The sequence below is a fragment of the Drechmeria coniospora genome, chromosome 02, assembly GCF_001625195.1.
Source record: "Drechmeria coniospora strain ARSEF 6962 chromosome 02, whole genome shotgun sequence".
NCBI classification, from domain to species: domain Eukaryota; kingdom Fungi; phylum Ascomycota; class Sordariomycetes; order Hypocreales; family Ophiocordycipitaceae; genus Drechmeria; species Drechmeria coniospora.
This window is the reverse complement of record NC_054390.1, coordinates 9,815,562-9,831,331: the sequence shown is the minus strand read 5'-3', so window position 1 is coordinate 9,831,331 and position 15,770 is coordinate 9,815,562. Positions and strand designations below refer to the sequence as shown.

Genomic DNA, 15,770 nt, shown 5'->3' with positions numbered 1-15,770 from the left:
TGGATTCGAATCCCAACTATCACAATAATATAGGTCCCCATTGCGGAAGTAGACATCAACTTCTGCGTCGGCCCATGCACAGAGACTGTAGATTCCAGTTGTAGACGCTCGATAAAATCCATCGTACACTAGGGTAAAATTGTTCGCATCTATACCAACGATGCCAACGTTAAAATTACGCGTATACCCAACATAGTAACGAGATGCTGGAATTGGTTGAGTTACAGGAAATTGTTGCACATTTGCGGCCTGGTTCTGGGCGAAGTAGATCATATCTGTAAGGGATTGCCCCAGAGGTGTACTTCCAAGGTAGTATTTCGGGCCAGAAACTTGGCAAGCATCTCCCGAGGCAGTACAGCCAAGTCCACTACTAAGTTTATTGGTGTGGTAGTAAACGTTTAACCCATTAGCTGTGCATATCGGCTCTGGTGTCGGACAAGTAACCTTTTCTATACAATCTGATGGGTAGTATAATCCAGGATTATTGTAAGATGCAGTACCGCCTGGTGGTTTGATGGTGAATGACAATCCATTTTCATATTTGTTATTTCCGTATATAACTTTAAGTCGATAAAATTGACCTGTAATTAAATTCACATTTACACACACTTGTGGATTGATAAAATTCGCCCCTCTTGCTGTAATGACTGGATACGAATCCCAATTTTCGCAATAATAGGCGTTGCCGTCGTCAAAATATACATCAACTTCTGCATCGGCCCATGCACAGAGACTATAGATTCCAGTTGTAGGCGCCCGATAAAATCCATCGTACACTAGGGTAAAATTGTTCGCATCTATACCCACGATACCAACGTTAAAATTACGCGTATACCCAACATGGTAACGAGATGCTGCAATTGGTTGAATTGCAGGAAATTTTTGCATATTTGCGGTCTGGTCCTGGGCGAAGTAGATCATATCTGTAAGGGATTGCCCCAGAGGTGTACTTCCAAGATAGTATTTCGGACCAGAAACTTGGCAAGTATCTCCCGAGGCAGTACAGCCGAGTCCATGGGCAAGTTTATTGGCGTAGTAGTAAACGTTTAGCCCATTAGCTGTACATATCGGCTCAGCTGTCGGACAAGGAACTTTCTCTACACAATCTGATGGGTAGTATAATCCAGGATTATTGTAAGATGCATTACCGCCTGGGGGTTTAATAGTAAATGACAATGCAGAGTTATATTTGTTGTTCCCATATACAACTTTAATAGGGTAGAATTGACCTTCAATTAAATCCACATTCTTACATACTTGTGGATTGATGAAATTTGCACCCCTTGCAGTAATAATTGGGCTTGTATTTGCAATATCCCCTGAGCGACAATTGAAGGCGTTCCCGTCGCCGAAATAGACATTAACTTCTGCGTCGGCGAATGCACAGAGATTATGGATTCCAGTAGTAGGCGCTCGATAAAATCCTTCGTAAACTAAGGTAAAATTGTTTCCATCTATACCAACGATGCCAACGTTATAGTTACGCGTATATCCAACATAGTAACGAGATGCTGGAATTGGTTGAGTTACAGGATATTGTGTCAGGTCTGCGTTTAGGTCCTGGGCGAAGTAAATCATATCTGTAAGGGATTTGCCAAGAGGTGTACTTCCAAGATAGTAATTCGGTCCAAAGATTAGGCAAGTATCTCCCGAGGCAGTACAGCCAAGTCCTCCACTAAGGCTATTGGCGTAGTAGTAAACATTCAGTCCATTAGGTGCACACGAAGACTGAGGGGCGTTGGTTTGGCATGGAGCATATGACGCAGAAGAAATAATGAAAACAGTAGTCGTGCAAGGATGAGTGCAGTTTGAGGCTGGTGGTTTGGTGGAGGTACCGGTTGAACGACCTGGAATTGTTGTCGTCACTACAATATCAGAATTCACGGTAACGACAATCTTTGTTGGACAGGTTCCGGTACATCCTGAAGGTGGTGGAATCGTACTTGTACCAGGAGTGCCCCCGAGCGTTGTGACAGTAGTAAACCCACCTGTCACAGTAATGATGATTCTAGTTGTACAGGATTTGGAGCATCCAGAGGATGGAAGTATGGTGCTGGTACCCTGCATAGAGCCGAAGGTTGACTCTGTGATAAATGCCCCAGTAATAGTCACAACGACCCTAGTAGGACAGGCACCGGAACATCCAAAAGATGGAAGAATGGTGCTTGTACCCGGCGTAGGGCCTAAGGTAGACTCTGTAATGAATACACCTACTACAGTAACTATGATTGTTGTGGGACAGTCTCCAATGCATCCAGAAGACGGAAGGATAGTGCTCGTGCCAGGCGTTGGACCAAATGTTGTAGTGGTAGTTAGACCACCAGTTGCCGTCACAATAATAGTAGTAACGCAACTCTCGGTGCAGCCAGGTGGCGGCGGGATTGTGCTCGTACCAGCGGTTGGTCCAAAGGTGGTAGACGTTATAAGACTGCCAGTAAGCGTTACAATAATCTGCGTAAAGCAGTTCACTGTGCAACCAGGAGGTGGCGGAATGGTACTCGTACCAGCGGTCGGTCCAAAGGTAGTAGACGTTTTAAATCCACCCGTAGCCGTAACGATAATCGACGTTACGCAGCTGACAGTACAGCCAGGCGGCGGTAGAATCGTACTCGTACCAGTTACCGGTCCAAAGGTCGTAGACGTAACAAGACTACCTGTAGCTGTGACAACAATTGTAGTAATACAATTGACCGTACATCCAGGCAGTGGTGGAATCGTACTTGTGCCATCCGTCGGACCGAGCGTTATTATAGTAGTAATACCACGAGTGGTAGTAACAATAATAGTAGTAACACAGGTAGTGATACAGCCAGGCGAAGGCGAAATTGTACTTGTACCAGCTGTAGGACCAAAGGTAGTAGACGTTACGAGACCGCCAGTTAAGGTTACAATTATTTGTGTAAAGCAGTCGACAGTACATCCAGAAGGAGGCAGAATCGTACTTGTGCCAGCCGTCGGACCAAAGGTCGTAGAAGTAGTAAGGCCTCCAGTTGCAGTAACAATGATTGTAGTAGCGCAGTTAGCTGCACAGCCAAGCGGTGGCGGAATTGTGCTTGTACCGGCAGTTGGTCCAAAAGTAGTAGACATTACGAGACCGCCAGTTAGAGTGACGATAATTTGCGTGAAACAGTTCACGGTACAACCAGGAGGTGGTGGAATCGTGCTCGTGCCTGCTGTTGGGCCAAAGGTAGTGGAAGTACTGAATCCACCAATTGCGGTAACAATAATTGTAGTAACACAATTTGCTGTACATCCAGACAGAGGTGGGATTGTACTCGTTCCAGCCGTTGGCCCAAGGGTCGTTTGTGTTACAAGACCACCTGTGACTGTTAAAATAATATGAGTAAAGCAGTTTACAGTACATCCAGGCGGTGGTGGAATCGTGCTCGTGCCAGCCGTCGGACCGAACGTTGTTGTAGTTGTAATGCCACCAGTAGCAGTGACAAGAATTGTAGTAACGCAGTTAGCTGTGCAGCCAGGTGATGGCGGGATCGTACTGGTACCAGCAGTTGGTCCAAAGGTAGTAGACGTCACAAGGCCACCAGTAAGAGTAACAATAATTTGCGTGAAGCAATTCACTGTGCAACCAAGAGATGGTGGATTTACACTCGTGCCTGCAGTTGGGCCAAAGGTTGTGATCGTGCTGAAGCCACCAGTTGCGGTAACGATAATCATAGTAACACAGTTGACCGTACATCCAGGCGGAGGTTGGATCGTACTTGTACCAGGAGCCGGTCCAAAGGTGGTGGACGTGACAAGAACTCCAGTGAGTGTGACAATAATTTGCGTAAAGCAGCTTTCAGTACATCCAGGAGGTGGCGGGATTGTACTCGTTCCCGGAGTTGGTCCAAAGGTAGTCGACGTAGTAAGGCCAGCCGTAGCGGTAACAATAACAGTTGTAATACAATTAGTAGTGCATCCAGAAGGAGGTGGAATTGTACTCGTGCCAGGAGTCGGCCCAATAGTTCTTTGTGTTATGAGACTTCCAGTATGTGTTACAATAATTTGTGTAAAGCAGTTAATTGTGCATCCAGATACCGGCAGTATCGTGCTTGTACCTGCGGTGGGACCAAGAGTACTCGAAGTACGAAAGCCGCCAGTAACGGTAATTACGATTTGCGTAACGCAGTTAACAATGCATGTCGGTGATGGGGGAATCGTGCTTGTACCAGCAATCGGTCCAAAGGTGGTAACAGTACTAAAGCCCCCCGGTGGTGTTACAGTAATAATGATTGTAGTCGGGCATTCTATATTTCTTGCTGCAAGATCGTTACGGCGCATTAAACCTGCCTCGGGACATTCCGAATTCGTCGGCAAAATGGTGCTTGTTCCAGGCGTTGGCCCTGTTGTGGTAATGCTAACAATACTTCCAATCATAACTTCTGTTAGAATAATTTGTGTAAAGCAGTTGAGCGTGCATCCTGGAGATGGCGGAATCGTGCTAGTGCCAGCAATGGGACCGAAGGTTGTGGATGTACTGAATGCTCCTGTCACAGTTATAATAATTTGTGTGTAGCAGTTTACCATACATCCAAGAGTTGGTAATATCGTACTCGTACCAGCAGTGGGTCCCAAGGTTGTAGATGTGCTGAACCCGCCTGTAATGGTGACAATGATATTCGTAATGCAGTTCACCGTACATCCCGGCGGTGGCAGAATAGTGCTTGTTCCAGCAGTTGGACCAAATGTTGTAACAGTGCTAAAGCCGCCTGTAGCAGTTACAATAATCCTAGTAGGACAGAATCCTGTGCACCCGATGGACGGCAAGATAGTACTACTCCCAACAGTTGGACCAAATGTAGTTTCGGTAATAATACCTCCAGTAGGAGCTACAGTTATAATAACTTGTGTATAGCAGTTGACTGTGCACCCCGGTGGTGGCGGAATGGTGGTCGTGCCAGCAGTTGGGCCAAATGTTGTAACAGTGTTAAGGCCGCCTGTGGCAGTAACAATAATCCTAGTAGGACAAAATCCTGTACACCCGATTGACGGCAAGACAGTACTACTTCCAACAGTTGGACCAAACGTAGTTTCGGTAATAATACCTCCAGTAGGCGCTATAGTTATAATAACTTGTGTGTAGCAGTTGACTGTACATCCCGGGGGTGGCGGAATAGTGCTCGTTCCAGCAGTTGGGCCAAAGGTTGTAATAGTGCTAAAGCCCCCTGTAGCAGTAATAACAACTCTAGTGGGACAGAATCCTGTACACCCGATTGACGGCAAGATAGTACTACTTCCAATAGTTGGACCAAGCGTAGTTTCGGTAATAATACCTCCAGTAGGCGCTACAGTTATAATAACTTGTGTGTAGCAGTTGACTGTACATCCCGGCGGTGGCGGAATGGTGCTCGTTCCAGCAGTTGGGCCAATGGTTGTAATAGTGCTAAAGCCCCCTGTAGCAGTAATAACAACTCTAGTGGGACAGAATCCTGTACACCCGATTGACGGCAAGATAGTACTACTTCCCATAGTTGGACCAAACGTAGTTTCGGTAATAATACCTCCAGTAGGCGCTATAGTTATGACAACTTGTGTATAGCAGTTGACTGTACACCCCGGCGGTGGCGCAATAGTACTCGTTCCCGCGGTTGGGCCAAAGGTTGTAACAGTGCTAAGGCCCCCTGTAGCAGTAACAATGATCCTAGTTGGACAAAATCCCGTGCACCCAACAGACGGCAGGATAGTACTGCTCCCAACAGTTGGACCAAACGTAGTTTCGGTAATAATCCCTCCAGTAGGAGCTATAGTTATAATAACTTGTGTGTAGCAGTTGACTGTACACTCCGGCGGTGGCGGAATGGTGCTCGTTCCAGCAGTTGGGCCAAAGGTTGTAACAGTGCTAAGCCCGCCTGTAGCAGTTACAATAATCCTAGTAGGACAGAATCCTGTGCACCCGATTGACGGCAAGATAGTACTACTTCCAACAGTTGGACCAAACGTAGTTTCGGTAACAATACCTCCAGTAGGCGCTATAGTTATAATAACTTGTGTGTAGCAGTTGACTGTACACTCCGGCGGTGGCGGAATGGTGCTCGTTCCAGCAGTTGGGCCAAAGGTTGTAACAGTGCTAAGCCCGCCTGTAGCAGTAACAATGATCCTAGTAGGACAGAATCCTGTACACCCGATTGACGGCAAGATAGTACTACTTCCAACAGTTGGACCAAACGTAGTTTCGGTAATAATACCTCCAGTAGGCGCTATAGTTATAATAACTTGTGTGTAGCAGTTGACTGTACACTCCGGCGGTGGCGGAATGGTGCTCGTTCCAGCAGTTGGGCCAAAGGTTGTAACAGTGCTAAGCCAGCCTGTGGCAGTAACAATAATCCTAGTAGGACAAAATCCTGTACACCCGATTGACGGCAAGATAGTACTACTTCCAACAGTTGGACCAAACGTAGTTTCAGTAATAGTACCTCCAGTAGGCGCTATAGTTACAATAATATGTGTATAGCAATTGACTGTACATCCCGGCAGTGGTGGAATAGTGCTCGTTCCCATGGTTGGACCAAAGGTTGTAACAGTGCTAAAGCCGCCTGTAGCAGTAACAACAATCCTAGTAGGACAGAATCCTGTACAACCGATTGGCGGAAAGATAGTACTACTCCCAACAGTTGGACCAAATGTAGTTTCAGTAATAACGCCTCCAGTAGGCGCTACAGTTATAATAACTTGTGTATGGCAGTTGACTGTACATCCCGGCGGTGGCGGAATAGTGCTCGTTCCAGCAGTTGGGCCAAAAGTTGTAACAGTGCTAAGGCCCCCTGTAGCAGTAACAATGATCCTAGTAGGACAGAATCCGATGCACCCAATTGACGGCAAGATAGTACTACTTCCAATAGTTGGACCAAACGTAGTTTCGGTAATAATACCTCCAGTAGGCGCTATAGTTATAACAACTTGTGTATAGCAGTTGACTGTACACCCCGGCAGTGGCGCAATAGTACTCGTTCCCGCGGTTGGGCCAATGGTTGTAACAGTGCTAAGGCCCCTTGTAGCAGTAACAATGATCCTAGTTGGACAAAATCCCGTGCACCCAACAGACGGCAGGATAGTACTGCTCCCAACAGTTGGACCGTATGTAGTTTCAGTAATAATACCTCCAGCAGGAGCTATAGTTATAATAACCTGTGTATAGCAGTTGACTGTACATCCCAGCGGTGCCGGAATAGTACTCGTTCCAGCAGTTGGGCCAAAAGTTGTAACAGTGCTAAGGCCCCCTGTAGCAGTAATAACAACTCTAGTGGGACAGAATCCTGTACACCCGATTGACGGCAAGATAGTACTACTTCCAATAGTTGGACCAAACGTAGTTTCGGTAATAATCCCTCCAGTAGGCGCTATAGTTATAATAACTTGTGTATAGCAGTTGACTGTACACTCTGGCGGTGGCGGAATAGTGCTCGTTCCAGCAGTTGGGCCAAAGGTTGTAACAGTGCTAAGGCCCCCTGTAGCAGTAACAATGATCCTAGTAGGACAGAATCCTGTGCACCCGATTGACGGCAAGATAGTACTACTTCCAACAGTTGGACCAAACGTAGTTTCGGTAATAGTACCTCCAGTAGGCGCTATAGTTACAATAACATGTGTATAGCAATTGACTGTGCATCCCGGCAGTGGTGGAATAGTGCTCGTTCCCGCGGTTGGACCAAAGGTTGTAACAGTGCTAAAGCCGCCTGTAGCAGTAACAATAATCCTAGTAGGACAGAATCCTGTACACCCGATTGACGGCAAGATAGTACTACTTCCAACAGTTGGACCAAGCGTAGTTTCGGTAATAATACCTCCAGTAGGCGCTACAGTTATAATAACTTGTGTATAGCAGTTGACTGTGCACCCCGGTGGTGGCGGAATGGTGCTCGTGCCAGCAGTTGGGCCAAATGTTGTAACAGTGCTAAGGCCGCCTGTGGCAGTAACAATAATCCTAGTAGGACAAAATCCTGTACACCCGATTGACGGCAAGATAGTACTACTTCCCATAGTTGGACCAAACGTAGTTTCGGTAATAATACCTCCAGTAGGCGCTATAGTTATAATAACTTGTGTATAGCAGTTGACTATGCATCCTGGTATTGGTGGAATAGTGCTTGTTCCAGCAGTTGGGCCAATTGTTGTTATAGTGCTAAAGTTACCTGTAGCGGTAACAATGATCCTAGTAGGACAGAATCCAATGCACCCAGGAGAGGGCAAAATAGTACTGGTCCCAGCTGTGGGACCGAAGGTAGTTTCAGTCGTAACACCTCCAGTGGGTGCCACAGTTACAATAATCTCTGTATAGCAGTTTACTGTGCATCCGGACAAAGGCAGAATAGTACTGGTACCAGGTGTTGGTCCCGTTGTCAATTTTGTGACAATACTTGTTGTAGCAATAGTTACAATTATTGTTGTTGGGCATTGCTCATTTCTTGGTTCAAGCCCGTTGCGGCGCATTAATGCATTATCTAGACATGCAGAATTTGTCGGCAATATGGTACTTGTTCCAGCGGTTTGTCCAAATGTGGATAATGTGACAATGCCTCCTGTTGTCGGGACAGTAACAACAATTATTATCGGACAGTTTCCAATACATCCTGCAGATGGGGAAATCGTACTGGTTCCCATAGTTGGTCCTACTGTAGATTGTGTGACGATATCTGTAGTAGCCTTTGTGACAATAATTTTCGTGAAGCAGTTGATACTACATCCTGCTTGTGGTGGTATTGTTATAGTACCAGCAGTAGGTCCGAAGGTTGTCGTAGTACTGAAACCGCCTGTAATGGTGACGATTATTTGCGTGTGGCAGTTTGTTATACATCTAGGTGACGGCGGAATTATGCTTGTGCCAGCGGTCGGACCATAGGTCGTAATGGTACTATTATATAGCGCAGACGTACCTATAGTAAGGATAATTGTTGTTGGGCAGTTACCCATACAATCAGATGAAGGCAAAATAGTACTGGTTCCCGCTATAGGTCCTACTGTAGATTGTGTAATAGCGTCTGTCGTACCTACTGTAACTATTACCCTTGTAGGACAAGAACCAACGCATCCTACTGAGGGAAATTGTGTACTCGTTCCAGCCGTCGGTCCATAGGTTGATTGAGTAGTTATACCGCCAGTAGGACCTACGGTAACAATAATCCTAGTTGGGCAGTTTCCAGTACATCCGGCTGAAGGCAAGATGGTACTGGTTCCCGGTGTTGGTCCTGTCGTAGACTCTGTTACGACGCCTGTAGTACCGATAGTTATGATAATCCTTGTCGGACAGTTTCCAATACATCCAGGCAAAGGCGGTATCGTACTTGTTCCGGCTGTCGGTCCGTAGGTAGATTCAATAGTAAGGTCACTAGTTCCTACTGTTACAATAATTCTTGTAGGGCAGTTGCCGACACACCCGGCAGAAGGCAAGATGGTACTGGTTCCCGGTGTTGGTCCTATAGTGGACTCTGTTACAATGCCTGTAGTACCGATAGTTATGATAATCCTTGTAGGACAGTTTCCTACACATCCAGGCGAAGGCGGTATCGTACTTGTGCCAGCTGTCGGTCCGTAGGTAGATCCAATAATAAGGTCAGTAGTACCCACTGTTATAATAATTCTCGTAGGGCAGTTGCCAATACACCCAGGTATTGGTGTCATTGTACTGGTCCCAGCTGTTGGTCCATAGGTGGATTCCGTAATCGCATCTGTCGTACCTACTGTAACTATTACCATAGTAGGACAATACCCAATGCATCCGGCTGAAGGTAATCTTGTACTCGTTCCATCTGTCGGTCCATAAGTTGATACAGTAGTCGTACCGCCAGTAGGACCTACTGTAACAATAATCCTAGTTGGGCAGTTTCCAGTACACCCGACAGAAGGCAAGATGGTACCGGTTCCCGGTGTTGGTCCTGTCGTAGACTCTGTTACAACGCCTGTAGTACCGATAGTTATGATAATCCTTGTAGGACAGTTTCCTATACATCCAGGCGAAGGCGGTATTGTACTTGTGCCAGCTGTCGGTCCGTAGGTAGATCTAATAATAAGGTCAGTAGTACCCACTGTTACAATAATTCTCGTAGGGCAGTTGCCGACACACCCAGGTATTGGTGTCATTGTACTGGTCCCAGCTGTTGGTCCATAGGTGGATTCCGTAATCGCATCTGTTGTACCTACAGTAACTATTACCATAGTAGGACAATACCCAATGCATCCGGCTGAAGGTAATCTTGTACTCGTTCCATCCGTCGGTCCATAAGTTGATACTGTAGTCGTACCGCCAGTAGGACCTACGGTAACAATAATTCTAGTTGGGCAGTTTCCAGTACACCCGGCAGAAGGCAAGATGGTACTGGTTCCCGGTGTTGGTCCTGTCGTAGACTCTGTTACAACGCCTGTAGTACCGATAGTTATGATAATCCTTGTAGGACAGTTTCCTACACATCCAGGCGAAGGCGGTATCGTACTTGTGCCAGCTGTCGGTCCGTAGGTAGATCCAATAATAAGGTCAGTAGTACCCACTGTTACAATAATTCTCGTAGGGCAGTTGCCGACACACCCAGGTATTGGTGTAATTGTACTGGTCCCAGCTGTTGGTCCATAGGTGGATTCCGTAATCGCATCTGTCGTACCTACAGTAACTATTACCATAGTAGGACAATACCCAATGCATTCGGCTGAAGGTAATCTTGTACTTGTTCCATCCGTCGGTCCATAAGTTGATACTGTAGTCGTACCGCCGGTAGGACCTACTGTAACAATAATCCTAGTTGGGCAGTTTCCAGTACACCCGACAGAAGGCAAGATGGTACTGGTTCCCGGTGTTGGTCCTGTCGTAGACTCTATTACAATGCCTGTAGTACCGATAGTTATGATAATCCTTGTTGGACAGTTTCCTACACATCCAGGCGAAGGCGGTATCGTACTTGTGCCAGCTGTCGGTCCGTAGGTAGATCCAATAATAAGGTCAGTAGTACCCACTGTTACAATAATTCTCGTAGGGCAGTTGCCGACACACCCAGGTATTGGTGTAATTGTACTGGTCCCAGCTGTTGGTCCATAGGTGGATTCCGTAATCGCATCTGTCGTACCTACTGTAACTATTACCATAGTAGGACAATACCCAATGCATTCGGCTGAAGGTAATCTTGTACTTGTTCCATCCGTCGGTCCATAAGTTGATACTGTAGTCGTACCGCCAGTAGGACCTACTGTAACAATAATCCTAGTTGGGCAGTTTCCAGTACACCCGACAGAAGGCAAGATGGTACTGGTTCCCGGTGTTGGTCCTGTCGTAGACTCTACTACAATGCCTGTAGTACCGATAGTTATGATAATCCTTGTAGGACAGTTTCCTACACATCCAGGCGAAGGCGGTATCGTACTTGTGCCGGCTGTCGGTCCATAGGTAGATTCAATTATAAGGTCACTAGTACCCACTGTTACAATAATTCTTGTAGGGCAGTTCCCGATACACCTAGGTAATGGTGTAATAGTACTGGTCCCGGCTGATGATCCATAGGTGTACTCCGTAATTGCGTCTGTTGTACCTATAGTAACTATTACCCTTGTAGGACAATAGCCACTGCACCCTGATAAGGGAAATCTTGTACTCGTTCCACTCGTTGGTCCATAAGTTGATTCAGTATTTATACCACCAGTAGGACCTACTGTAACAATAATCCTAGTTGGGCAGTTTCCAGTACACCCGGCAGAAGGCGAGATGGTGCTGGTTCCCGGTGTTGGTCCTGTCGTAGACTCTGTTACGACGCCTGTAGTACCGATAGTTATGATAATCTTTGTAGGACAGTTCCCAACACATCCAGGCGAAGGCGGTATCGTACTTGTGCCGGCTGTCGGTCCGTAGGTAGATTCAATTATAAGGTTACTAGTTCCTACTGTTACAACAACCTTTGTAGGGCAGTTGCCAATACACCCAGGTAGTGGTGTAATAGTACTGGTCCCGGCTAATGATCCATAGGTGTACTCTGTAATTGCGTCTGTTGTACCTATAGTAACTATTACCCTCGTAGGACAATACCCAATGCATCCTGATGAGGGGAATCTTGTACTTGTTCCATCCGTTGGTCCATATATTGATTCAGTAGTTGTACCGCCAGTAGGACCTACTGTAACAATAATCCTGGTTGGGCAGTTTCCAGTACACCCGGGAGTAGGCAAGATAGTACTGGTTCCTAGTGTCGGTCCCACTGTAGACTCTGTTACGACGTCTGTAGTACTAGCAGTTTTAAAAATGCTCGTATTGGTTGATTCGGTAGCTGTACCCCCAGTAGGACCTACAGTAACAATAATCCTGGTTGGGCAGTTTCCAGTACACCCAGCAGTAGGCAAAAGAGTACTGGTTCCCGGTGATGGTCCCGTTGTAGACTCTGTTACGACGCCTAGGGTACTGATAGTTATAACAATCCTTGTAGGACAATTACCTATACATCCAGGCCAAGGCGGAATCGTACTTGTACCTGCTACTGGCCCATTTGTAACCTCAGTTGTATATCCTCCTATAGCTGTTGTAATTATTCTAATTCTGCAGTTTACTGTGCATCCAGGAGATGGTATAATCGTTGTTATACCTGGTGTAGGTCCAAAAGTCGACTCAACTATAACCGTTACAATTACTCTTGTACGGCATCTGCCTATACATCCGTGTGGAGGAAATATTGTACTTGTTCCTGCTACAGGTCCACCTGTAACTTGGGTCTGTATGTTGGGAGTTACGGTTATAATGATAGTAGTAAGACAATTTGTACATCCAGGTAGAGGTGGAATCGAACTAGTACCAGGCGTTGGTCCAAATATCGTCTCGGTAGTATATCCACTTGTTGGCAACCCTACTAATATTGGCTCTATAATAACTATTGTTCCCGTCTTAAAGGTTCCTTTTGGTGCTTGTGTAAAAGTCGACCCTAGTAATTCCGTTCCCTTCCTTGTAATAGTTGTATACGGGCCGGTAAATGTTGATTTCGGTTCGACAATAACTACCGTCCCAATCTTATCCGTACTGGAAGGTGGAAGTAATAGTGTAATAGTATTTGTACCGGTTCCAAGTGCAGCAATTGTTGTATATGGTCCTGTGAATGTTTCCTCTTTTGTACTTGGCTCTATTACTATAATCGTTCCGGTTCTTCCTGTTCCCATTGGATTCAAAGATATTGTAGATCGTGTAGTACCTTTACCAATACCTGTAATCGTAGTAAATGGTCCTGTAAAAGTATTCGAACTTGGATCTAAAGTATACGTTCTAACACCCGCTTTAGTACTAGTATTCTAAAAGGACGGATGTCTACTCTAAGCGCACCATACCGAACACTATAGCTTTCTTTTATTGTACTGGAGCATATTATTTCAAAAGGCTGAAGTTCAACGAGTACTGTCCCTTTACTATCGTGTGCCGCTCCGTAAGCAAAATTTGCATAAAATAGAAGGAGGGCGAATATTGTAAAGTTTTTGATATTCATAATGCGCTCTGAACGGGAGTGCAAAAATAGTAATCTTGGGGTAATATATATAAATACGTCAGGTCCAAAACAAAAGAATAAAATGTAATAGAAATACAATTTATTTAAAATAAGACATATGCTATAAAATATTTGTATTGCACAAAGTCGTTACGTAGTATTTAGTAAAGTTTTATAATGTGAGATCTTCTCTAAGAATATTTCTTAGTGGATGCCGTCCTTTTATATATACTGTATATTGATTTCCCCCGCTTACCGCTTGCTTATATAGTCTCTCTGCATTGAATATAGTACTTCTCTGTATATTGTCAAATGTAACTAGTCTTTACTCTCGGAGATGTATCGCCAAACATTTTACTATAGGATTAGGTTTATCCCGTATAATATGATACGTGCCTATCCCTATAAAGGGGATCTTAATTTAGAGTTAGATAATATCCTATGGCTGATGACCAATAAAGCTTAAAGTCGGGATGGACAGTCCAATATTGTAACTATCATTTCCACAAGTTCGTAGTCTTAGTCTGCTGATACCAGTTGTTTCTACTACCCATCTATAGACTTTACCAACAGACCAGCAATTCAGCTCAAAACCAGACCATGTAACTTATTGTCTAAATAGGATATGGATAGAATAGCAGTCTTTTTCTCATTCCCCCTATCAAACCTTACTTATCGGTCCATAATTCAGCTCAAAATCAGACCACGTATCTTATCATCCAAATAAGATTTGGCAAGAATAGCAGCTTTCTTCATCCCCCTACCAAACCTTACTTATAGGCCCACAATTTAGCTCAAAATCAGGCCACGTACCTCATCGTTTAAGTAGGATATGGTTATAATAACAGTTAGTTTCAACCCCCCTATGCGAACCTTACTCATAAGCTAGCAATTCAGCTCAAAATCAGACGTATCTTATTAACTAAATAGAATATGGTTAGACTAGTAGTTGGTTTCATCCCCCTATCAAACCTTACTCATAGGCCCACAATTCAGCTCAGAATCAGACCACGTATCTTATTGTCTAAATAGGATATGGTTAGAATAGCAGCGTTTTCATGCCACTATCAAACCTTACTTATACGCCATCAATTCAACTCAAAATCAGACTACGTACCTCATTGTTTAAGTAGGATATAGTTATAATAACAGTTAGTTTCAACCCCCCTATGCGAACCTTACTCATAATCTAGCAATTCAGCTCAAATCAGACCACGTACCTCATCAACTACATAGAATATGGTTAGACTAGTAGTTAGTTTCATCTCCCTATCAAACCTTACTCATAGGCCCACAATTCAGCTCAAAGTCAGACCACGTATCTTATTGTCTAAATAGGATATGGTTAGAATAACAGTTGTTTTCAACCCCCTTATGCGAACCTTATTCGTAAGCTAGCAATTCAGCTCAGAATCAGACTACATATCTTATTGTCTAAATAAGATATGGTTAGAATAGCAGCGTTTTCATCCCCCCATCAAACCTTACTCATAGGCCAGCAATTCAACTCAAAATCAGACTACGTACCTCATCGTTTAAGTAGGATATGGTTAGAATAGCAGCGTTTTCATCCCCATATCAAACCTTACTTATAGGCCAGCAATTCAACTCAAAATCAGACTACGTACCTCATCGTTTAAGTGAGATATGGTTATAATAACAGTTGTTTTCAACTCCCCTATGCGAACCTTACTCATAAGCTAGCAATTCAACTCAAAATCAGACCACATACCTTATCAACTAAATATAATATAGTTAGACTAGTGGTTGGTTTCATCCCCCTATCAAACCTTACTCATAGGCCCACAATTCAACTCAAAATCAGACCACGTATCTTATTTTCTCTAATAGGATATAGTTAGAATAGCAGCTGTTTTCATCCTCCTATCAAACCTTACTTATAGGCCAACAATTCAACTCAAAATCAGACCACGTACCTCATCGTTTAAGTGGGATATGGTTATAATAACAGTTGTTTTAAACCCCCCTATGCGAACCTTACTCATAAGCTAGCAATTCAACTCAAAATCAGACCACGTACCTTATCAACTAAATAAAATATGGTTAGACTAGTAGTTGGTTTCATCCCCCTATCAAACCTTACTCATAGGCCCACAATTCAACTCAAAATGAGACCACGTATCTTACTGTCTAAATAGGATATGGTTAGAGTAGTGGCTGTTTTCATCCCCCTATTAAACCTTACGTATAGGCCAGCAATTCAACTCAAAATCAGACCACGTACCTTATCAACTAAATAGAATATGGTTAGACTAGTAGTTGGTTTCATCCCCCTGATGCAAACCTTACTTATAGGCCGGCAATGCAATTCAAAAT

The 15,770-nt window shown here is 44.6% G+C and overlaps 1 protein-coding gene across 1 annotated transcript; it reads right to left on the bottom strand.

The window, feature by feature from the left end:
- Window positions 1-1,675: 1,675 nt before the first annotated feature.
- Window positions 1,676-8,427, bottom strand: DCS_05817 (uncharacterized protein; the record flags this gene model as incomplete). Its single annotated transcript, XM_040803118.1, has 3 exons — window positions 1,676-1,681; window positions 2,215-2,660; window positions 2,721-8,427. The coding sequence occupies 3 exons, from the start codon at window positions 8,425-8,427 to the stop codon at window positions 1,676-1,678; spliced, it is 6,159 nt and encodes a 2,052-aa protein (XP_040658151.1).
- Between the last annotated feature and the right edge of the window lie 7,343 nt (window positions 8,428-15,770).